Source organism: Aquarana catesbeiana, linkage group LG01, assembly GCF_042186555.1.
Source record: "Aquarana catesbeiana isolate 2022-GZ linkage group LG01, ASM4218655v1, whole genome shotgun sequence".
NCBI lineage: Eukaryota > Metazoa > Chordata > Amphibia > Anura > Ranidae > Aquarana > Aquarana catesbeiana.
The window spans coordinates 120,212,295-120,238,576 of NC_133324.1; the positions used below are offsets into that span (position 1 = coordinate 120,212,295).

The 26,282-nt window shown below is 44.1% G+C and overlaps 1 protein-coding gene across 1 annotated transcript; it reads left to right on the forward strand.

Moving 5' to 3' along the window:
* Window positions 1–23,319, forward strand: CD180 (CD180 molecule). Its single transcript, XM_073623344.1, has 3 exons — window positions 1–187; window positions 2,289–2,455; window positions 16,830–23,319. The coding sequence occupies exons 1-3, from the start codon at window positions 98–100 to the stop codon at window positions 18,562–18,564; spliced, it is 1,992 nt and encodes a 663-aa protein (XP_073479445.1). The 5' UTR covers window positions 1–97; the 3' UTR covers window positions 18,565–23,319.
* The last annotated feature ends 2,963 nt before the right edge of the window (window positions 23,320–26,282 follow it).

Here is a 26,282-nt window from a genome sequence, read left to right on the forward strand (position 1 = left end):
TTTAAAACCAACTCCTTCCGGCTTATCTACTAATGCTTCCCTTTTTGGGGCGACTAATAATACTGTTTTCACCAGGACAGCAGCCTGTGTACCAGCAATGGCTCGCACTTCAAACATTGCTCTACTGCTCATGTTATATCATGTTTTCTCCAAAGCTGAAATGCCAGAGGAACCTTTGTGCACGGAGGTAACCAATTTTTTCTTCCTGAGATATTATACAGTATAGCTTACCTGCATAGGCTTTACATATTTCTGAAATTCATGCAGTTTGTGGGAAAAATAGATAGTTCACTTTCTAAATTCTCAGAGATGACTAACGTACCACAAATCCCTGTTCTCTAAATGTTGAATTCAATTGGTAAACTGCACTGAACTTTTGTTAACACCTAATGTGCTCATTATAGCGAAAAAAATTTTATTCTGATCACTATATGTGGTTAATATCTGTGTTGATAGTATTTATGATATTACGTTTTCTATTTCACGGGACTTTATTTCGATGTTTGTCCAAATTTACATGCAGACCAAGCTGTCCAGCAAAAGTGACAGTTGGGGCAATCCATAAAACACTACAGGTGGTGTTTATAACATTCAGCTTTTATTCATATTTTAACTTTAGTTGAAATAAAAAATTGCTAAATATTTTTGTTGTTGTCCTCTACTTAAAAATGACATGGCTATTGAAGACTATGCTGTCCACGGGGTAACAATGTTACTGCACAATTTCCTGAAGAACGAACACAGTTGTCACACCATTAAGGGAACCATAAAAAAAGGATCTATTGACAGGATCAACACGTAATAAAACAATATAATAGTTGGGACAATGTAAAGTACAGTAAACTGGAGAAACCAATCAGATATAACACAGAATTAATCTGGCACAAATATAGATAGTAGTTTCTGTGCTCAGTGGTGCATGCAACGGCGACAAACAATGTAAATTTTACTATCCATAGGCGACACTTTAAAAGCATTTACAGATTACCACTTTAGATTTACAGAGGGTGACTGGTGCTAGAATTACTGTCCATGATCTGACATTCAGGGGCGATCGCTGTTTGCATGTGCGTGGGACCGATACCCTCATTCGCCTTTGCGTGCAAGCATGGGAGGACAGGAGCACTTTATTTTATTTTTTTTAACAATATTATTTATTTATTTTACTTTTACACAGTTGCTTTAATTAATTTTTTTTAATCCCTTTTATTGCTGTAACAAGGAATGTAAATATCCTTGTGATTGCAATATGCAGTGACAAGTAGTCTTTATGGAGAGATCTGGGGTCTATAAGACCCCAAATCCCTCCTCTGCACTTAAAAGCATTAAAAGCACCAAGATCTGTGTTTCTGAATGCTTTAGATTTTTCAAAACTGGCACTGATGGTTCCTGAATAAACCACAAGGGATGTCATGTCATCATTTCAGTTTACTGTTACGAACAGCCGAGCAAAGCCTATCTTGGCTTTGCTTGGCTGTCCGGCCAGCTGGCGGATGCACCGGCTAGTCGCTTGGGTCTCCCGCTGCTTGTAATATCAATCAGGCGGCTGGTAAAACATTCCCATTGATATTACAAGGGAGCCGACCACCGGCTTTAGAAAACTATACCGGGGTGATGCCTGCAGCTACAAATCATCCCGGTACAGACGTTGCCCCCCTAAAAAATGCTGCCCCAAGCAAACGCCTTGTTTGCCTTGTGGTAAATATACCTTTGGCTGTGGCCATGTGTTATTTAATGTATCTTCTTTTTATGAATATGAAGCACATTCCTCTGTATAAAATAACATTAATGGAAACTGACCTTAAAAGAATATTTCAGTGTGTGGGTCTATTTATAAAGGTCAAAATGTTTATTGGAACATTTTTATGGCTTCTATCACATTCTCCAGTTTTCCCTATCTATAGACTAACCCTGGGCAGATTTCTCCATTCGTTTTGCCAAGTTCCAATAAAATATTAAAATAAATCAAAATAAAATATTGTACTTTTATGGTACCATTAAACAGTTGGGATCCATCCTTTTTAGTGGAGAGAAAATAGTGGAGGATATTTTGTCAAGGTCAAGGTATTATTTTTTATATTATTTTTAGTTTCAACTCAACATTACAGGTTTTTCATGACTACAGAAAATGTTAGCAACAAAAAGAGTGTGGTACAATGAAACCAAATGCAAATATTAGATAATCTTTATAAACAGACCCCTTTGTTAAACTATTTCCAAAGGAAAGGGAGAATGATTCCAAAAGACGACATCAATAAACAGCCGAGGTGGTGTGTGTTGATTTTCAGGTGATTGCGGCTAAGGACTACGATTGTGAAGGGTTGGGACTACAAGAACTTCCTGACAGCGTCCCTGACTCTACAGAGATTCTGGATTTCAGCTTTAACTCTCTGTTTGCCATCTACCATTTCACCTTTAGCAGACTGGATAAACTGGAATATTTGGATTTAGCAAGGTAAGATATTATATGTGTATGACTGTCAATCAGCATCTCCCTGCTCTGCCCCTCCACGTGCCGAGCTGTGGAGGGGCGGGGAACGGCCGTCTCAGGCTCTCAGCGGTTTGCCGTCAGTCCAGACAGCCATCAGTCCAGGCACCTGGCAGATCCAGACCTCCATTGTCGGGATGGCACGGTATCTGGACTGATTTCTGTGACATCAGCAGAGAGCGGACTTAAGACTGCTCTCTGCTGAAAACGGGTCAAAGGAGTGCAAAAATAAATGCATTCCTGTGTCCCTTAGGAGAAGCCCAGCCAAACAAGCTCAGGCTGAACTTCTCTTTTAATCTAAAGTGTTACTAAACGCAGGACTCTGCGTTCACTACATCTGCATAGTTGCCAACATTGTAAAAAAAATTTTAGGGACACTTTTTTGGCTGTAGGCGGAGTCTTGTTATAACCCGGAGGTGGGGCATGCGTTTGTGGGGAAAGTAAAACTGTGGTGCGTGTCGTGGCGAAAAATGGGCGTGGTTTACACAAAATAGTAGGCGTGTCTTAAATGGGCGTGGCTAAAAGGGGGTGTGGTTAGAGTCTGAGATGAATGAGGGATGGAGAGGGAAAGGGGAGGAGAGGGATGGAGGGACAGCAACCCCAGATCCTACACAACAATGGAAATATGTGTATTCTAGAAAGTTTAACAATCAGCAGATAAAGATACTCCAAACACCTGGTGTTAGCACTTCACAGGACCATGGTTGTTATGGTGTCAGGATGATTGAAGTGCATTATTTCTATTATTACATTGTAATATAAAATGAAATCATTCAACTCACCATAATGCTGAATCAGTGGGATCCCTGAGCGTGTCACCTGCCACGTTGCCTGCCACCAGCCGTCCGTCCTTGCATCAGGTGTCCCAGCAGAGGCCGTCCTTGCATCAGGTGCCCCCAGCAGAGTCCGTCCTTGCATTAGGTGCCCCCAGCGGAGCCCCCCTTACATCAGCTGTCCCCAGCGGAGCCCCCCTTACGTCAGCTGTCCCCAGCGGAGCCCCCTTACATCAGATGTCCCCAGCGGAGCCTCCCTTACATCAGGTGTCCCCAACGGAGCCCCCCTTACATCAGATGTCCCCAGCGGAGCCCCCCCTTACATCAGATGTCCCCAGCGGAGCCCCCCTTACATCAGATGTCCCCAGCGGAACCCCCCTTACATCAGGTGTCCCCAGCGGAGCCCCCCTTACATCAGATGTCCCCAGCGGAGCCCCCCTTACATGAGGTGTCCCCAGCGGCGCCCCCTTACATCAGATGTCCCCAGCGGAGCCCCCCTCACATCAGGAGTCCCCAGCAGAGCCCCCCTCACATCAGGAGTCCCCAGCGGAGCCCCCCCTCACACCAGGAGTCCCCAGCGGAGCCCCCTCACACCAGGAGTCCCCAGCGGAGCCCCCCCTCACATCAGGAGTCCCCAGCGGAGCCCTCCTCACATCAGGAGTCCCCAGCGGAGCCCCCCTCACACCAGGAGTCTCCAGCAGAGCCCCCTCACATCAGGAGACCCCAGCAGAGCCCCCCCTCACATCAGGAGTCCCCAGCGGAGCCCCCCTCATATCAGGAGTCCCCAGCAGAGCCCCCCTCACACCAGGAGTCCAAAGCAGAGCCCCCCTCACACCAGGAGTCCCCAGCGGAGCCCCCTCACACCAGGAGTCCCCAGCGGAGCCCGCCCTCACATCAGGAGTCCCCAGCGGAGCCCCCCTCACACCAGGAGTCCCCAGTGGAGCCCCCCTCACATCAGGAGTCCCCAGCGGAGCCCCCCTCACATCAGGAGTTCCCAGCGGAGCCCCCCCTCACACCTGGAGTCCCCAGCGGAGCCTCCCCTCACATCAGGAGTCCCCCTCACATCAGGAGTACCCATCAGCAGAGTCCTCTTTACATCTGGTGCTCCCCTGTGACATGCAGACTATACGCCCCCCCTGTGACATCCAGACCAGCCCCCCTGTGACATCCAGACCAGCCCCCCCTGTGACATCCAGACCAGCCCCCCGTGACATCCAGACCAGCCCCCCCGTGACATCCAGACCAGCCCCCCCGTGACATCCAGACCAGCCCCCCCTGTGACATCCAGACCAGCCCCCCCTGTGACATCCAGACCAGCCCCCCTGTGACATCCAGACCAGCCCCCCCATGACATCCAGACCTCCCCCCCGTGACATCCAGACCGCCCCCCGTGACATCCAGACCGCCCCCGTGACATCCAGACCAGCCCCAAAGTTGGTCAAGCGGAGCCGCATGGTTACAGTAGAGATTGAGCTGCGGCGCCGCCCATCCCCTGCCCCTTTCCATAACAGGTCACAGAGACAGCGGGGCGGAGCAGGCCAGGGGGTGGGCAGTGCCGCAGCTCATTCTCTATTGTAGCCATCAGTAGCCAGCCTACGGTCTCCTAGAAAATGGTGGCTAGCGGAGACATTGTCTCCGCCGGCCGCGGACCTCTAGCGGCCGGCGACGAAAATCGGGAAATACCGAATTTCTCGGGACATCTCCCGGGAAACTATTAGACCGGGAAAATGGTCTAAATCCCGGGAATGTTCCGAGAAATTCAGGACAGTTGGCAAGTATGCATCTGATCTCCCACAGTACACAGAACATGGGAATGCAATTACTTTAGTAAATATAAACTGATAAACACCTTTTTTCATCAGCAGTATATAGCAGTCTTGTGACTTCTATCAGTGCCTGGCCAAGCACTGGTTAAAGCTTGTATGAGGAGTTTTCATTCTCCTCTGACTGTCCTCAGAGGCTGCATGATCCCTGCCCCTATGTCTGGAAAGTGCTGATTGGCCCTGTGTTGATCACGTGCACCGTCCAGAACAAAAAAAACAACAACAGCTCTCTAGCAATACACAGCAAACTGAGCATGTGCAGAGTGCCTCCTAGACTCTGTTCTATCAGGAGATGGATTGGGGACTGTGGAAGAAGGGGAGGATCAGAGAAGACAGGATCAAACAGTCTTTTTACACAATGCAGAGGATTAACCCCTTAGGTTCCACAGTGAGTATAACAAGCATGCTTTACTGCATATATAGACTGATTTTACTATTGTGGTTTTAGTAACGCTTTAAATTGTATCATTGGTTGTAGCAACCAGAAAACAAGATTTAATTTTTGTTTGAGTTATGTTTATAATTATTACATGTGGATAAACTGTATGCAGCAGGAAATATAGAATAAGCAACCCACATGAATTTTGAGGGCCAGTTTGGGGCCCCACTGTACATGGGGTTGGCTCCTTCTCAATTTTTTTCTCAACTTGGCTATTTGCCATTAAAAAAGAAAACACCTGCCTGGAATTGTATGTTCTCCCTGTGCTTGCGTTGATCAGTGGCGTCTCCAGCTTTCAAATTTAGGGGGGGCACATGGGGGGACAGGGACAAAAGTAGGGGGGCAACTATAAAATGCATATATATATATATATATATATATATATATATATATATATCCTGGGGCCCTTTACTACGACCCCACAACGGGCCCTTTCACATGTTCTGCAGTGAGCTCCCTTCCTACTGTATTGGGGTCCCCCAGGGTGGCAGAAAACAAGAGATATATGTCACCAGCATATCAAGAAAATATAAGGATCCAAAGCAGTGGGAGAACTATCAGGGTTGCAAAGGTTGTCTTGCCTCCGGGCCCTGGTGTTCTGCCACTGTGGGGTTCCCCAGCCTCCTCTTGCTGTCCTGCCCCTGCTATTGACAGCTCTGGTCTGGCATCTCTTGGAATTTACAGGCTGGTCCTCCTGTTCTAAGGACGGGAGAAATCAGTCTGTTTTTTCAGTAACTGAAAGTCCTGGTGGAGTCCTTCCTGCAACTCGCTCTTCTCCCTGCCAATGAGGATGCAGGTGAAGGAGCAGATCAGGCGGCCGTGGTTGTGTGAACGCTCGCATTATGCAGTGTCAGTGAGCAGGGGAGGGGGGAGGAATCACCCGCAGGAGCTGACTGGGGACTCTCTCCCTCTTAGACATTGATTTTTTGTAAAAAAAAAAAAAAAAAAAAAAATTTTTTTTTTGGGGGGGCACATGGTGGGGCACATGGTGGGGCACAGCATAATGTTGGGGGGGGGTCAGGGCCCCTCTGGCCCCCCCCCCTAGGGTCACCATTGGTGTTGATTACCCCTGAGTACTCCGGTTTCCTCCCACACTCCAAAGACATGCTGGTAGGTTAATTGGCTCCTATCTAAATTGGCCATAGTTTGTGTATGCAGTGCCGGGACAAGGTCATCCAGCTCCCAGGGCAAACATGCCGAGCTGCCCTCCACCCCCGTATTGTGCATGACCAATCATCACCTGATCATTAAACCTACATATAGAGTGCAGTGATCAGGATTGGATAAATTACAAACTCCAAGAGTCAGGAACCAATGTGGAGTGCACGAATCAGGAGCAGATAATGTACAGAGTGCAGCGCTAAGGTGTTTGTATTATACAATGTTCAGGAGTCAGAAGTAGGTAAAATACAGAGTGCAGAGACCAGCAGAGACCAGGAGTATATATCCTCCAGTACACAACAGCACCCCCTATATATACACGCATACATAAGAACACTCACATATATACTTCAAGCGGTTGTAAACTGCTGCAAAAAAAAAAAAATCTGCAAGACAATGGCGTAATGTGCTAGTATGCATCGCATGCCAGCACATTGTGAAATACTCTCCTTAGAACAAAGCCCTCCCAGCAGCGCCCGCTCACCGCTAAGAGGGCTGACATCTTCTCCCGTCCTTTCTTCCGGGGCGATGTGAGTGGCCGGAGTCGCTTGGACATCACTCCCGTGCGGAAGCCCTCGGTTCTGGCATGAAGTGCCGAAGGTCTGGCGCGGTATGTCGGACCTCCAGAGTGCATGCGCCACTGACGTCAGCAGCTGCATGCAGGGTGAATATTACCTAAACAATGCACGTTTAGGAGACATTCATTTTACCTACAGGTAAGTGGTATTATAGGCTTACCTGTATGTAAAAACCACTCATTTTTGTACCTGCCTGACCCAAGTGTCTTTCTATTTTATAATAAAAGTTTATAGGTCGGGACTCACAGAGGGAGAAGATACAGTCTTCCATCCATGTTCTGACATCTTCCCTCTGCCCCAGGGACAGCTCTGGTGTCTTCTACCTGGGAAGCAATGATCAGGGCTGCAATTCTCTTCTTGTTCCACCCACCTATACTGCCTCTGGGACTGTGACAGCCCAAATCCAGCTGGTTGGACTGGCAGGAGATTAAAGCTGAACTCTAGAAAAAACACAAAGTTTCCGCGCTCAAGGACAGAACCGGTATGCAGCCTCCCCTGGATCACACCTCCTAAAAGGCGGGTGAAATATGATAACCGTGAAAAGAGGGGTAGGGGTATATGGCGCTCCCTATGACGGGGTATCCTGTAGGGTGTGTGTGCTAAACACCTAAATAAATAATACTAAACCATGTGAAACCTACACCTCATAATGAGATATAGTGAAGCATAATAAAGCAAACCTAGCGAGCATATATGTGTGTCAATACCTGTTCAAAGGGCATAGTATCGCTACCATATAAAGTGACATAAAGGTCTAAATACAGTGGGAGAAAATGTGACCATCAAAATCTTCCTCTGCTAACCCACAATAGATAAACAGGAAGAATAATAGACAATATTAATATTTGAGCGTGTAGTAATAAAACACTTGATAAGTGTCCACTCCAGTGAATATAAAACGCAAATAGGAAGTGAAAACATATAAAATGTGAGCAACAGTCCCATAAACAAGTAAAAAATAAATGAAAAAAATGTGAAGCTCCAGAATGACAAAATGTTCATAAAAATTGTGACTCTTGTGCTGAAATTAATATCCGGTGACTTCCGTGATCCCCCTCAAGGGTCCCCACTCACCAGCTCCTCATACCCCTGCAGGGGTAATAGGCATGTAGCGGCAAAAGATGAAGGGCTTCCCAGATCCAATGTAGGCATCCACACGTGTCTCCTATGCGACCCAGCTCCAAGCAGTGGATGGTACACCAATTTCTTGCATCACAGCCTCATAGGAAAAAACAGGGCTCCCATAGTGTAGTAATTATGAAAAGACTTTATGAAAAAGGCTACCAATAAAAACAATCATGACTCCCCATGCAGGGGCGGCCAAAAACTCACACTATACGTGGGATAGATAGCATGGAATGAGGGAGCTAAGATGAAAGACACCAGCCGATCGGCGTGCGCCTCAGCTGCGTTCCAAGCTCGCTCTAACTTCCGGGTGTGACGTAAGTGCGTGGCTCCGCCTTACGTGCTTCGTCATCGGCGTTATCAAAGGCGTACGCCTTTGATAACGTCGATGACGAAACGCCAATCAGAGGAAGTTGTGTGACTCAGCCAATCAGAGGAAGTTGTGTATTCATTGATAGAATACACCACTTGTAAGGTACATAAATGAGTTTTAAGTATATATGTGAGTGTTTGTATGTATGCGTGTATGTATATATGTTGTGATAGACTCTACTGTGTTCTGGGTATGAGACAGGAAGTCTTGGCTCAAACCCGGAGCACAGTGCCACGAGCTACATGCAATTTATACCGCACATCCAGTGACCTTACATGCTAGTTAGGGAGTTAGGGGCATAGTTCGTCTGGGCCAAGCTGGCCCAAACAAACTATGTAAAGGCTAACCAAAGATGGAGTTTAGCTTTAAGGAGAGAGCCCAGGAGAGAGCTTTTTCCTTTTGGAAAGGGGCATAGCTGCTGCTACAGATAGAAGGCAGGCAAAGAGAAAGGGTGCATCTGCTCTGTTTTTGGGCAGGCAACACAGAGCATACAATGGTGTGACCGCTAGATTATTTTTTGGACTGATTTATCTGCATGCTTACAACCTGGCGCCCTCCTCTCACCCTGTGCCCAGGGCATCCGCCCACCCCATGTCCCGGCCCTGTGTGTATGTATGAATGTGAGTATTGGTCTTAGATTGTAAGCTCTTTGAGGGCAGGGACTGATGTGAATGTACAATATACATGTAAATTGTCGATGCTATACAAGTTCCTGTAATAAATAAATGAACACACCCACATACATACCTGGGCACAGTCTGTAGATCTTTCTACAAATAAACTGGATTTAAAGCAGGGTTGTAAAATTAAAAGAAGCTTATGGGTTGCATCTAGACAGCTCTGACTAGGAAAAAAAGAGAACAGTCCTTATTTACACACACTAGAATGTTAGTGGGGGGTTGCACAATACTGTTACAAAAGGCTACAAGGTCATGCACAGAAGCATTGTGAAAAGCTTCACACATCTGACTTCAGCCAAGCTACAGCACTTCCTGGCATTTTTTTTACCTGTTCCCAAGGAGTCTATGCATATATGTGACCATAGGGAACTGTTTACTATGCTGAGAGCACACTCCCCACATAGTAACTAAATTGTCACAGAAAGCTCCTGATGCATATTTGTGACTGGGAGCTTCTGATTTTGTGACAGCCAATCGCAGCGATCACATGATTGGAAGTGAAAATGACAGTATTATTGGTCGAATGATGGTATCCTGTCCGCGTATGAGAGCTGCAGCAGTGACCAAAAGTATAGCGAGAGTTGTACTAGCCAGTGTATATAAAAAGAGCAATATCAAAAGATGAAGTGGTGGTCTGGTTATGGGATATAACTCAGGAGATTAACTAAGGTTTACAAACACAACATTAACCAATTCAATACAGGGCACTTATACACCTTCCTGCCCGGACCAATTTTCGGCTTTCAGCGCTGTTGCACTTTGAATGACAATTGCGCGGTCATGCTACATCGTACCCATATTTTTTGGAAACTAAATTTTTATCATTTTGTTCCCACAAATAGAGCTCTCTTTTGGTGGTATTTGATCACCTCTGGGATTTTTATTTTCCGCTAAACAAAAAAAAGACCGAAAATTTTGAAAAAAAAATGTTTTTTTTTGTTTTGGTTACAAAACTTTCTAAATAAGTATGTTTTCTCCTTCACTGATGGGCACTGATGGGCACTGATGGGGCTGCACTTATGGGCACTGATAAGCACCAATGAGGTGGCACTGATGAGGTAAAATTGATGGGCACTAATATGCGGCACTGATGGGGCACTGATAGGTGGCACTGATATGCAGCACTGATGGGTACACATAGGTTGCACTGATGAGCACTGATAGGCAGGACAGATGGGCACTGATAGGCAGGACAGATGGGCACTGATAAGCGGCACGGATGGGCACTGATAGGCAGCACGGATGGGCATGGATGGGCACTGATAGGTGGCACTGATGCACTGTAATGTATGGTACTGATGGATGCCAATCAGTGCCAAACAATAATGCCTGCCAATCAGTGATGCCCATTGTGGGCACTGATTGGCATCCTTGGTGGTCTAGGGTGGCATACCTGGTACTAACATCCCTGGGGGTCCAGTGTGGGCATCCTCGGGGGGCTGCGCTGATAATCGAACAGCACAGACCCCCCCTGTCAGAGGAGCAGCCGATCGGCTATACTCTGCTCGCGTCTGACAGACGCGAGTGAGGAAAAGCCGATCACCGGCTCTTCCTGTTTACATCGTGATCAGCCGTGGTTGGACACGGCTGATCACATGGTAAAGAGCCTCTGTCAGAGACTCTTTACCTAGATCGGAGTTGCGGTGTGTCAGACTGACACACCGCAACAACGATCGATGTGATGCACGCCCCCGGGGGCCTGCAGTGGCTTAACATCCTGGCAAAGTCATATGACGTCCAGTCAGGAGATTGAAACCACTTTGCCGCCGTCATTTTGCAATATGGCGGGCGGCAAGTTGTTAAAAATGCCTGGAGTTCTGCTTTACAGCCGAACAAACAGGGGCAGCCCGTCCATTAACCACTTGCCCACTGAGCACTTAACCACTTCCCTACCCAGCCATAGACATATGACGTCCTGGGATGGGATCTCCCATCCTGGGTGAACGTCATATGACGTCCTGGGATTCCCGGCCGTCTAGGGGGCGCGTGCGTGCCGCGTTGCTCGGGACCCGGTGCGTGTGCCCGGCGGCCCGTGATGTCCGCCGGGCACACGCGATTGCCCGTTAACCGGGCCGGACCGTGGATCTGTGTGTGTAAACACACAGATCCACAGCCTGTCAGGTGAGAGGAGACCGATCTGTGTTCCCAGAATGGAGGAACACTGATCGGTCTCCTCCCCTTGTGCGTCCCCTCCCCCTACAGTTAGAATCATTCCCTAGGAAACATATTAACCCCTCCCCGCCCCCTAGTGGTTAACCCCTTCACTGCCTGTCACATTTACACAGTAATCAATGCAATTTTATAGCATTGATCGCTGTATAAATGTGAATGGTCCCAAAAATGTGTCAAAAGTGTCCGATGTGTCCGCCATAATGTCGCTGTCACGAAAAAAAATTGCGATCGCCGCTAAAAAAATAAATACATTTTTTTTTTTTTTAAATGCCATAAATCTATCCCGTATTTTGTAGACGCTATAACTTTGGCGCAAACCAATCAATATACGCTTATTGCGATTTTTTTTACCAAAAATATGTAGAAGAATACGTATCGGCCGAAACTGAGGAAAAAATTTGTTTTTTAAAAAAAAAATTGGGATATTTATTATAGCAAAAAGTAAAAAATATTGTGTTTTTTTTCAAAATTGTCACTCTTCTTTTGTTTATAGCGCAAAAAATAAAAACCGCAGAGGTGATCAAATACCACCAAAAGAAAGCTCTATTTGTGGGGAAAAAAAGGACGTCAATTTTTTTTTGGGTACAACGTTGCACGACCGCGCAATTGTCGTTTAATTTGCGACAGCGCTGAAAACTAAAAATTGGCCTGGGAAGGAAGGGGGTGAAAGTGCCCTGTATTGAACCGGTTAAACCCCCTATCTAACCAGACCAATTTTTAGCTTTCAGTGCTGTCACATTTTGAATGACAATTACTGTCAATTACTGACAATTAGTCATGCAACACTGTACCCATATGACATTTTTGTCCTTTTTTTCACACAAATAGAGCTTTCTTTTGGTGGTATTCCTCTGGTTTTTAATTTTTTGCGCTATAAATAAAAAAAAAAAAAAAATGAAAATTTTGTAAAAGAAAAGCATTTTTTTTTTCTTTTGTTTTAAATTTTTGCAAATTAGTAATTTTTCTTTATAAATCTTGGCCAAAATGTATACTGCTACATATCTTTGGTAAAAAATAACCCAAATCAGTGTAAATTATTTGGTCTTTGTGAAAGTTATAGAGTCTACAAGCTATGGTGCCAATCATTGAAAATTTATCACACCTGATGTACTAAAATCTCATTACTTGAGACCCCAAGAAGCCAGGACAGTACAAATACCCCCCAAAATGACCTCTTTTCCCACAATTCTTTGCAAAATGAAGTTTTTTTTTCTTTTCACAAAAATGTCATATTAACAGGATATTTCTCTCAAACGGCACATGCATACCACAAATTACACCCCGAAACACATTCTACTCCTCCCGAGTATGGCGATACCACATGTGTGAGACTTTTACACAGCCTAGTCACATACAGAGGCCTAACATGCAGGAAACACCATCATGGGTTCTAGGGACCTAAATTACACATATCATTTCTTGACTACCTCTTACACTTTTGAAGGTCCTGGAGCACCACGACAATAGAAACGTCCCAAAAAAATTACCTCATTTTGGAAAGTAAACACCCCAACGTAAATTCTATGAGGCATAATGAGTCTTTTGAACATGTCATTTTTTTCCACAAGTTTTTGAAAAATGTGGAAAGAAAATAAAAACGCATTTTTTTTTACACAAAGTTGTCCATTTATAAGATATTTCTAACACATAGCAAAAATTACACCCCAAAATACATTCTGCTACTCGTCCCGAGTATGGCGATACCACATGTGGAAGGCTTTTCTACAGGCTGGCCGCAAACAGAGGCCGAACATGCAGTTAGCACCATCCAGTGTTCTATGGACATAAATTTCAAATCTAATTTGACTACATATTACACTTTTGTGAGGCACTGATGGGCACTGATGGGCACTGTAGTGGCATGGATATGGCATGGATGAACACTGATGTGGCATGGTTATGGCACGCATGAGAACTGATGTAGCATGGATGTGGCAGGGTTGAACTGATGTGTCATGGATGAGCACTGATGTGGCACGGATGAGAACTGATGTGGTATGAATGTGGCACGGAAGAGCACTAATGTGGCATGGATGTGGCACGGATGAGTACTGATGTGGCATGGATTAGCGCTGATGTGGCATGGATGAGAACTGATATGGTATGGATGTGGCATGGTTGTGACATGGATGAGAACTGATGTGGCATGGAAGTGGCACGCATGAGAACTGATGTGACACGGATGAACACTGATGTGGCACAGATGAGAACTGATGTGGCACGGGTGAGTACTGATGTGGCACGGATGATTACTGATGTGACATGGATGATTACTAATGTGGCACGGATGAGCCAAGGATGTGGATGGGTGAGTATGAATGAGCCATGGATGGGGATGGATGAGCCATGAATGTGGAAGGATGAGCCATGGATGGATGGAGCATGAATGAGCCATGGATGGCGCATATATGAGCCATGGATGAGCCATAGATGGAGCATGGAAGGAGTATGGATGGAGCATGGATGGATGGATGAGCCATGGATGGAGTATGGATGGGGCATGAATCAAGCATAAATGAGCCATGGATGGAGCATGGATGGATGGATGAGCCATGGATGGAGCATGGATGGATGGATGAGCCATGGATGGAGCATGGATGGATGGATGAGACATGGATGGAGCATGGATGGATGGATGAGACATGGATGGAGCATGGATGGAGGGATGGGACATGTATGAGCACAGATCAGCGCTGTGGGCACTTCAGATCCAGCCCAAAGCGCTTTTGCACCCAGCTCCCCCCTCTCCTCACATACTGTATGGATTGGCGTGAGGAGAGGGGAGGAGCTGAACCGGACATGCTCCAGTTTGTTTACAAATGATCATGCTGTCATTGTAAGGCGTCATCACGCTGACGTTGGCCCTTCACCCCAATCCGTGACACACCAGGTCTGGGAGACCCGATGGTCACGGACATTCCCGGGTGCACGCCCCAGGGGGCATACGGGAGAGCGATTCTGGGAGGACGTCATAGTACGCCCTCCCAGAGTTATCCGACTGCGCTGTAGCCATCATTCGGCTATGGTCCAGTAGGTAAGTGGTTAAGGGCGCACGGGCGCCGCCTCCCCTATGCATGCGTCTGGCTCCTTGCAGGACGCTGGATAAAACCAATTACAACAGCGGGGTGTTGTTTTGAAGCACCTTATTAGAGTCAAAGGCTCTAATAGGCTTCAAAATAGGGTGGGCTTGGGGCGCAGAGAAGGTGAACGGAGCCCACCCAGGTGTGTTACAACAGCAAATGAATATTCGCTATTGTAACACTGATCCTCCTCCCGGCCAATCAGGAAGTTGGTTTTGAGACCCGTCACCTGATTGGCTGAAAGGACAGGTGATCCTATTGGACTCCTAGGAGGAGAAGAGGACCCACACGCTGGAAACACCTGATGGAAGAGAGAACACGGAGCCACTGCACGCTGCCCGCCACCCGCTGACAGCAGGGGGGAGGTGCTGCCAGCCGCTCAGTGGGGGTGATTGTCTGCCGTAGATTAAATAAAACCTTAAAGCAATATACAAGAACCAGCTGGGTCAAGAAACACAAATTGACTACATTATAGCAAATATGAGTGTGACAATATTGTTCTTACCATTATCACTTGTCACAGCAAAAGGAGAGGGAGCCACAGGGGGGGGACACGTGTGCAACCAGCCACCATGCAAACATGGACACTCACATTTGTGAGGTCAGGCACTGATGTGAAGAAGGCCTGGCTCACAGTCTCCACTCTAATTCATCCCAAAGGTGTTGGATCAGGTGGAGGTCAGGACTCAAGTTACTCCACCCCAAACTTGCTCATCTATGTCTTTATGGACCTTGCTTTATGCACTGGTGCGCAGTCATGTTTGAACAGGAAGGGACCATCCCCAAACTGTTCCCACAAAGTTGGGAGAATGAAATTGTCCAAAATGTCTTGGTATGCTGACGCCTTAAGAGTTCCCTTCACTGAAACTAAGGGGCCAAGCCCAACCCTTTGAAAAACAACCCCACACCATAATCGTCCCTCCACCAAATGAGTCCTAACCTCAATCCGATAGATGTTAGGATGAATTAGAGCAGAGACTGCGAGCCAGGCCTTCTTGTCCAACATCAGTTCCTGAACTCACAAATGCGCTTCTGGAAGAATGGTCAAACATTCCCATAGACACACTCCTAAACCTCATTGACAGCCTTCCCAGAAGAGTTGAAGCTGCAAATGGATGGCCAACTCAATATTGAATCCTACAGACTAAGGCTGGCCATACATGGTCCAAATTTGAAAGAGTTTTCTTTTGAAAATCAGAAAATGTGTGCGTTATGTGATCCGATGTGATCCGTGGCTGGGAATCTTCTTTTCTTTCCGGGAATTTTCTTTTCTTGCACATGCGCATTTCTTTTAGATTAGATTTCTCACACGATTCTCCCATCATTGATTAGAAAATCGTTAGTTTTTCAAAAAATTTCCAACATGTCCGACTACTCAAATTCGATGGCTGAACGAAAAGCGGCTGTTGCTGCAGCCCAATAATGGTGCGAAATACGAACTAAAATTTTTAGATACGATTTTCAAAAGAAAATTCTTTCTAAATTCGACCCATGTATGGCCTGCCTAAGACTGGGATGCCATTAACGTTCATGTGCGTGTAAAGGCAGGTGTACCAATACTTTTGGCAATGTAGTGTAAATGTGCTGGGTAATCTGATCTGTTAGTTTTATGAATAAGCGCTAACGCACAAAATGCGTCAACCTTGCTCTCTCCCCCCACTGTATGTTGTCCCGTTTTTGGGCTTTTAACATTTTTCAATAAAGTGGATTGCTTGGGGGTGCAGCGGTCTGGATTTTCCTCTACTATATGCACAGCATGCGAGCTGGGTGAGCACCCCTGCCGACGAGTGGGTGAGGTGTGGATAGAGAGGACTGACCTGGAGCTGTAGTCTTCTGTTATAATATGCCATGGCTGTGAAGCAAAGCATCAAGGACTCGGCATGTGAACAGCCCTGTCCGGCTGTTTTTATAGTTCAGGTGGGTGGCCAGGGGCTGCCTGTTTTGATCCTTCCGACCCCCCATGTGAAAGAGACCTTATAGTAACTAAAAAGCCGCTAAAATATCTGACTGGAGTTCATATTTAAACATTTTATACATATTGATTGTTATTGTTCTTTCTTTGCCATACATACTTCAAAAGTCAGAAAAAAAAATTCTCACACAATTTGTTCCCATTTGTTTTGTTTTTTTTACCCAGAAACGGTATTGCTTGGATATATGATGATGCCTTCAGTAACAATACAAGGCTAACTACAGTTGTACTCACTGGAAATACTATAGTATACATTGCTGAAAGAGCATTCTTTGGAGCTACATCGCTTCAACACCTCTACTTACAGAAAACATTTATATCGGACTTGTGGCTTATACCAATGAAAAGCTTGTCTAATCTGGAAACTTTGCATTTGGGGAGCAATTATATCACCTCTATACAACTTCCTGATGACACCCCTGTGACCAAATTGAAGACTTTGAACTTTGAGTTAAATCATATTAGTAGAATAACGGTGGAGGACTCGAACATTTTCAAGCACACCTACAATTTGAACCTCATTTTAAAGGGAAATAATATTGAGTACATTGAACCAAACTCTTTCAACTCAAGTAACTTACAATGCTTGGATTTGGACTGGCTCAGCTGGAACGTCGATTTGTCATCTGTTTTAAAAGGATTAAACGGCTTAAGAGCTGACAGTCTAAGAATTGGTACCTTTCTAGACATGGATGTTGACAAGGATGTATCCCCATCGGATATGAATTGTCTTTGTAATTTATCAACGAATGAGCTCAGTCTGCAATATCAAACCTTTTCTGATGATCGTAACACATTTCCATGTTTGGCCAAGATTGAAAAACTGGATTTCACCTTCACAGATTTACATAGATTTCCAGGGCTTAGCAAAGACAACATATTAAAGGAACTGTTATTAAACCATAACAAGTTCTCCTCGCTTTGCAATATAGGTTCAGAAACGTACCCACTTATCACCCACCTTCATATAGCTAGAAACATGGAGACATTAGATTTGGGAAATGGATGCTTAAAAAGTTTAACCGGCCTTGTTCATTTGGACCTGAGTCTGAATATTTTTACGCATCAAACATGTTGTAGCAGCCACTTTATGGGACTAGCCAGCCTCAAATTTCTGAATATGAGTTATGGAAACCAATGTACATTACAAAACCCAGCCTTTCCAGATACCAACAGGATAGAGGTTCTAGACTTCTCGTATAGCTTTTTACAGATTGATAAAGCCTTCAGTCCTTTTAGTAATTTAGCAGATTTAAAAGTCCTCAACCTGTCTAACAGTTATATAGATGCTAGCAACAGACAAGTGTTTAAAGGTCTTCAGAACCTTGTTTTCTTAAACATGGAGAAAAGTTTGTTTCAAAATGATGTTCTCGCAAATGATAACTTGTTTGCCACCACTTTAAAACTTGAAACTCTCATATTAGCTAAATGCAAGTTAAGGGAAATCAAGGATCAGGCATTCAAAAAACTGAAGCAACTGAAACACATTGACCTGAGTGACAATAATCTTACTGTCTTTAATACAAACCTATTTACAAATTTGACATTTATGTCCCTTAATTATGCTTTTAACTATATCACAACCATACCTATTGATTTCTTAAGAAATATTTCATATCAAAACACCATCAATTTAAGTCACAACCCCATTGACTGTTCATGCTCCAACATTGACTTTTTATCCTGGTATAAAAGCCACAGCGACGTGTTTCTGGACAAGGAAAACACAGTATGTGGTTCTCCACCTTCATTAGTGGGCACAGAGTTGTACAAAGTGTCATTATCTTGTGGAACTTCTTGGTTGGTGATCACAATTGTCATAATTTTTGCAGTGGCAACCCTTATCTTAGTTATATGCTTTTTAAGATTACACAAGAAAATATTTTATTCATCCATATAGTTATTCAATTAAAGGAAATATGTCACTTTGCCTATTCAAGGAAATGTAACAGGTTCTCTTACAAGCTCTACAACCACACCCACCCACAAGATATTCATCTTTGTGGAGCTCTACCACTGTATCATTAGCCTGTATAGGCTATGTCAGTGTTTCTCAACTCCATTCCTCGAGGTGCCCCAACAGGTCATGTTTTCAGGCTTACCATTATTTTGCACAGGTGATTTGATCAGTTTCACTGCCTTAGTAATTACCACAGCCGTTTCCTCTGAGGGAAATCCTGAAAACATGACCTGTTGTGGCGCCTTGAGGACTGGAGTTGAGAAACACTGGGCTACGTGTTGCTCAGTGTCAGACCTTAATAGAGTTAATGTACCTTTCCCCTATCCTGCATGACGTCGTTCAGGCCTGGCAAATGATCACTCAAGCCTGAGGAAGGAAGGAGGTAACATGCTCCCCAGTACCCCAAAACACTGAATATTTCTGAGAGTTATAATAGGTGAACAGAGCATGAAGTAGAGTGGGGTATGGTGTGAGAGCTTTGAGAAGAACCTTTGTCCTGAATGATTAAAATATGGGAGCTGCCATTGCTGGCCTGCTTATGAAAACGATAGCCATCTAGCTCTATCAGGCTCCACTACGTTCTAGTCACAGGCCAAGAATAAGCATAAAGCCAATTAAAATCTAAGAATTGGTCATTCCTTATCTCTGTACTTGTTCTAAATCACAAAGCCAAAGCAAAATACACACAGCGTAAAAACTGCACTCGAAGAGTTAAAGCATAAAACCAATAGACATTCACTAGAAATCACTGTTAGAAACATCCATGTATGTAATAATAATTCATTAAATCAAATGTCCATATGATTTAGTAATATCCATCCACCGGTCACAGTGACAGGCAGCACTAAACCTAAAGCGCACAGGATCCGCAATCCAATGCTAGCCAGTGGCAGTAGGCTTCTGGAGCTGACAGGGAGGACAACACGGCTCTAATCAATAGATAGAAAAGACAACACTTTATTAAAAAAAATATCCATCTACATATTAAAAAAGCTCATGCACCTGAGGAGGGTCCCGGATGAGTTACTTTGATCACTCCTGGCCAGGGAGGTGAAGGGCAGATGTAGCCTCAAGATGGCAGGAGGAAGCAGCACATTGGAGGGGAGGGAGGTAAGCTAAAGTCAGAAAAGGACTCAGCGGCCAGCACCAAAACTCAACCATCTGTGCATTCATGCAGTCCCCCTATTACTTACCTTAGCCCCATCATGATCCAGTGATGGGCACACGCGCCTCGACTCCCCAGGGACTCTTCTCATTGGCTGAAACAACAGCGGGTGCCATTGGCTCCCGCTGCTGTCAATCACTGACAGTGTGCCAATAAGAAGAGAGAGGGGGTGAGGCTGAGCCGCGGCTTTGTGTCTGAATGTACATGCAGAGTCGCAGCCCTGGAGCGAGCCTGCTTGGGTGCCCCCATAGCAAGCGGTTTGCTCTGGGGGCACTTGTCAGGGGGGAGGGGCCAGGAGCAATGGCAGGGGGAAACAAGAAGAGGAGGATCCATGCTGCTCTGTGCAAAGCCACTGCACAGAGCAGGTAAGTATAACATGTTTGTTATTTAAAAAAACAAAATAAACAATTTTGCCTTTAAAATCACCACATGTAAGTGGATACTCTTTTTTAATAAAGTGTTGTCTTTTCTATCCATTGATTGGAGCCTTGTTGTCCTCTGTCAGCCTACTGCCACTGGCTAGCATTGGATTACGGTTCCAGTGTGCTTTGGGTTTAGTGCTGTCTGTCACTGTGGACAGTGGATGGATATTCCCAACTCATATGGACATTTGATTCAATGGATTATTACTTCTATTGACTTTCTATGGGTTTTATACTTTAACCCTTGGTATGCAGTTTTTGTGTTGTGTGTATTTTGCTTTTGTTGTGTGTATTATGCCAGGTTCCACTGGCTTCTTACTGCAACTGCATACTACTACTACTACTATTGGTGGTCACGATCAGTACGTCGGGTGTGGAGCTGTGATTTTCTTTTTCTCTCTTTTTGTTCTGAATCAGTAACTCAAAGTGATGAAGGCACAGCATAAGCATGATAGCCAGGCATCTAGCATTTTTAGAAGGTGCTGCTTGCAGTGGCAGCCTACTAATTGCTCTAACAAGAGTTCTACCTTGAAGATTTACCACAAATCATTTTTTTTAAGTTATTTTTTTTTTTTTAAGTTTAACCCAAAAAGTCAGCATTTGGCTCTTTAAAAAGTTGGTTTTGCTGCCCCATCGTTTACGATTTAGAAAGGACTATATAGTTCACAGCAATTCTATTCTATAAGGCCACGTACCTAAATAGAGGTTGCCCAAAGAAGTTTGATATGGCAATGCTGGCTGGCTGTGGTTTCCATTATTCTTTGAATGTACCAAGCCATAAGAGCGGTATGAGTGGCACTATTACATGTGGGGTAGAGGGGAGGATAATATTGAGAGGACTTGTGTGGACTTAATTCTTTAGCTCTGTACTTTTCAAAGACATGTATTGCTTTTACGTCTGACATGTAACAACATTGTTGATCTGGCAATAGATTGATATCCAGAAGGCCCTTTCTGTGTAAATGGGAACTTTACCTTGGTCATCTAGAAATGTGTTGGACTCAGAACTGGGGTTCATGGTGAAGACTGTATTACATTTTTTTTTGGGGGGGGGGTGTTTGGCTTACAGCTCACTGTAGGAGAGTATGTACAGGAGGTAAGCCCTGGGGGCCTTTTACCGTTGCACTACTTACATTTTATATTTGTTCTGGTCCTTTTAATTTTGTAATTTTTTTTTGCAACAAATTGAAAAATTCAATAGAAAAGAATTTAAAAAAAAAAAAAAAAAAAGTTGATTTTGAACTCAATCATATAGATAAATTGAATAGCCCATTAAAAGATAAGAAAAAACAAGCTTTTACTGCATTATTCAACCTCAATCCAGAGACTTCCCCTTCAGTACTTTCTCCAGAGGTGGTGAAACACGTTAAAGGAAGATTGGTTGGGCTTGGAGACATCATTGTATGCAGTCAATTCACAGATTTAAAAAAAAAAACTGCAAGAAAAGCTAATTGGGTACAGCTGATATTTTTTCCTACTTTCTTTTTGTTGATAAATGTTCTCAATCTGATGGTCACCTTTATTCAACCCACTTCCTCTGAGCCCAGATTATCCTGAAGCCATCCCAGCCTGTGAAGGGAGAAGCAGCACAGTAAAAAGCTCATCATGTGTTCACATTTCTTGCCAGCACATGAAATGATTGGTGTCTACTTCCTCTCACACTCCAGCCCTACTGTGAAGTCACTGTCACCAGAACACATTTGGATACTTACACTGCTTTCATTCAAAATAAATGTAAACAGATGTAATAATCAATACAGAACTGCACTAATCTATATTTGGTTAGAGTTCAACAATAAAGGTGGGAATTTTTTAGCTGTTCATTCGTTTGTTCTGCGATTACCAGTAAAGTGACCAGAGAAAATCGGATGTATCTGACCGTTAGATTGAGAACATAGATAACAGAAAGAAAGTAGGAAAAAATATCAGCCGCACCCAATTAGCTCTTCTTGCAGTGTTTTAATAATAAGTGAATTGACTGCATACAGTGATGTCTCCAACCCAAAACCAACCTTCTTTGATGTGTTTCACCACTTCTGGCTTGCTCCCAAGGACATCCTTAGGAAGAGAAGAAGAGAACAAGCCAGAAGTGGTGAAACATGTCAAAGAAGGTTGGTTTTGTATTGGAGACATCACTGTATACAGCCAGTTTACTGATCAAAGCCATTTTTTCCCTTTAAAAGTCAGACTTCAGCAAAGCATTTCATTTTTTAGTTTTGGATAGAGTAGGAAAGGTTAAAGTGGAACTTCACCCAAAAGGGGAAGTCCCACTTGTTTGCATCCTCCCCCTTCCTCTTTAACAATTGGCATTTTTTTGTGGTGGTGGTGGGGGGGTGGGTAGCTGGTTTTGACAGGAACCCGCTCCCACTTCCAGTCAAATTGCACAGCAATCTGAACGGAAGTTCACCCTCCCTCTTTACCCGCAGCCTTCTGGGAAACACCACAGGTCCCAGAAGACTGCAGGACCATTCACAAATTGCAGCGCGGCTCACACATGCACAGTGGGAAGCTGGCTGTGAAGCCCTTAAGGTTCACTGCCGGTTTCACTTAGGCACTGCAAGATTCTGGCACCTGGACCTGAAGCTGATTGAAGAATTGGCTACAGTATTTGTAGATGCCGACCTAATATTTTGGGGAGAGACTGTAGCTCCTCTTTAAAGGACCTTTATCATTTTTTTACTGCTGCTGAATCATAATTTTATTTAAAGATAAACAGTGACAGGCTCACCAAGATTAAATTAAGAGTCTAAGCCCAAGAACCACAGCCTGTCAAACAAAACAGGAAGGGGGGGGGGGATGACTCCACAATAGGGACACAGAGAACAAAAAACAAAAAAAGTTCTAGTAAAGTGAAGAAGCGTTTATTGTTGCATCCCCTTTGAGGAGAATTCATTATACTTCCGATTCGGGTGACAGGTATCAGTGATGGGCAATCTAGGCAACTGGGAAGCAGACACGGCAATTAATACAGGTGGTACAAAACTTTCCCCACTCTACTTAAAACTAGAAAAGATTTGGTTACTATTGGTCTGTAAATGACTTTGCTATATGGTGTATACTGTGATGAGCTGAAGTGTGCTAAACTCTGAATAAACAGACTGTATGTAATCTTATTGCAGAATAACTTTGTACTGCCCTTTATATGCCTCACTTCTGTCTACATAATGTCCTATTATATTTGATTTATTCTCTCTTCTATTGTTATGTTACGTATCAATGCCTGCAACAAGTTTAGCAGGAAGTGAGTGCAATGATTGATGGTTGTGAAGAGCCCTGTTAACAGTATTCTTATGAGTACTATTGAATACACATTTCTGACAATGATCTTTGCCTTTAGCAACCTGCTATATGTGTGTTTGTGTTGTGCTTTGCCAACACTTTAAAATAGACTTCTGGTCCATGCAAATAAGGATTAGGTGGAGGATGACAAAAAAATTATGTAGGTACATACCAATGTAGGTCACTCATAGTGTAAGCATCTCTGCTGCTTGATAACATTCTCTGCCATGACCATTGTGTACCTGAAGATTCCGGCTGAATACCTACCTGTGACGTTGGATGGAGAGCAGGAAGACACAGTCCTGATAAGAAGATAAGAAGTCATTGGCTTCCAATGATGGTGGGCAGAAGTTATCAGAATACTCTCCATACTGTACAGTTTTTGATATGTTTCGAAGCTTGTTGAGAAAAGTCCCACATTACCTGTAAGGACACTTACCTTCTTCTGTACCCCACTTATACCTTTCATGTAAGAACACATTTTTACTCTGAAACTTCCACATTTTTCTTTTGGGAAAATAAAAAAACCCAAAAGATGCAAGTGTGGACTCACTTTTCAACCCCTTGGTGCAGGAGTCTCCCGAGCCCTTTAAGGGGTTTAAGATGCCAGGAGGCAGGGCAGGGTTTATGTGCATTTGACCGCCGTGATTGGCTGTCACATGATTGGAAAGCTCCTGATCGCAAGTAGCGATTGGGAGCTTTCCGTTAGTCGTTGGTAACTGTGCTGTACAGCTGTTTTTGCGATATTGCACGCAAATATGCAGTAGCTTAGTGCCACCCACTGAGAGGACGCTTATTTGCGTGCTGATGGCTTCAGGAGGTTAAAAAAAAATCTACATTTCCCTATGACTATGAAAAAAGTTTTTCTTTGTGTTTCCAATTGGAAGAAACACACGTAAAAGGATGTACAACACTATAGACCAGGGGTCTCAAACTGGCGGCCCTCCAGCTCTCCCACATGAATTCTCTGAAACATTGTTTATTCACTTCAGCCCCAGAAGGTTTTACCCACTTCCTGACCAGGCCATTTTTTGCAATACGACAATGCATCGCTTTAACTGACAATTGCGCGGTCGTGCAATGTTGTACCCAAATAAATTTGATATTCTTGTTTCCCCACTAATAGAGCTTTTTTTTGGTGGTATTTGATCACCTCTGCTGTTTTTATTTTTTGCACTATAGACAAAAAAAAACATACATTTTGGAAAAAAAAACAATATTTTTTCTTTCCACTATAATGCATATCCAGAAAAAAATAGTAAAAAAAATGTAAAAAAAAACATTTCTTTATGAATTTAGACCAATATGTATTCTTCTACATATTTTTACTAAAATAAAATCCCAATAAGCGTATATTGATTGGTTTGCGTAAAAGTTATAGCATCTACAAACTAGGGGAAATTTTTATGGCATTTTATTATTTATTTTTTTTTACTAGTAATGTCGGTGAACAGCGATTTTTAGCAGGACTGTGACATTGCCGCGGACAGAACGGACACTTTTTTGGGACCAGTGACATTTATACAGGGATCAGTGCTATAAAAATGCACTGATTACTGTATAAATGACACTGGCGGGGAAGGGGTTAAAACTAGGGGGCGGTCAAAGGGTTAAATGTGTTCCCTGGGAGGTGTTTCTAACTGTGGGGGGAGTGTTACACTGGAGGAAAAAAAGAGCTTGTGATTCAGCTTAGCTGACTCACTATCTCTCACTTTTCCTTCCTGGCAGATCAGCGGTGTGCTTTGTTCGGCACACTGCTGCTCTGTCTCTCCTGTGAACGATCGGCAGGTCGTGATAACCGGACCTGCTGATTAGCTCCTGTTGTGCCCCCTAAACCACGTGCACAAAATCACATACAGGTATGTGATTTTGTGCACCCGGCCGCTCTGCCGCAGTAAATGTAAGTGGGGCGGTCCGGAAGCGGTTAAGCTCGGGTAGGAGTATATATCATTAGTCTTGTTTTTGATGCTTCATGGGAGATTCGAAGAATGTTCACACAAAGAAGCTGATTTACTAAAACTGAAGAGTACAAAATCTGGTGCAGCTGTGCATGGTAGCCAATCAGCTTCTAACGTCAATTTGTTCAAATTAAGCTTTGACAAAAAAACTTGGAAGCTGATTGGTTTCTATGCAGAGCTACACCAAATTTTACATCTCCAGTATTAGGCTTCGTTCACACCATGGCATTCCAGGTCATGGGCGGAATCACCGCAAAACATGGGACATGCTTGTGATTCCTGTTATTTTCAATGGCACCCAAATCACGGCGCAATTCGATTGTCGCCCAACAAATCGCAGTAAAATCTCGCAAACAGAATCGCGGGATGCCTGGCACCCAAAAGAAGTTCCCTGCAAGAACAGCTTAGACAATACAGGAACCTGTATATGAGTGAAGGAAAGTGTGAAAGCAAAATGAATAGTTAAATTAGGGCAGCAGCTGTAAACACATGACGCTAAAATGGTCCATGGTAGGAAAATGTGTACTCACATTTTGTGGAAGGCTTTCAGTTCACTAGTCAATCTATAGGCTAGCCTCACCTATGGTCATGGTAACAATAAGTAAAGACCAAAAGAAGGTTGTTGATGCAAGCATTAAACAGATTTAATGGATCTCTGCCGCATTGCTGGCCTAGGCTTACTGGTCATATTAGGGTGAGGACAGTAAAAGTTCAGGACTATGTGGCAGAAGGGCTGCTTCCACTATGAATTGAAAGGAGGCAGCCAAGCTGGTTTGGATAGTGGTGTAGGGGATGGAAAACAGAACAGTTCAATTTTATGATCCCTACACATAT

Coding starts and splice junctions, on each gene's coding strand:
- CD180 (XM_073623344.1), top strand. CDS start 98: ATGGCTCGCACTTCAAACATTGCTCTACTGCTCATGTTATATCATGTT. Junction 188..2,288: donor AGGAACCTTTGTGCACGGAG/GTAACCAATTTT, acceptor GTTGATTTTCAG/GTGATTGCGGCTAAGGACTA. Junction 2,456..16,829: donor GAATATTTGGATTTAGCAAG/GTAAGATATTAT, acceptor TTTTTTACCCAG/AAACGGTATTGCTTGGATAT.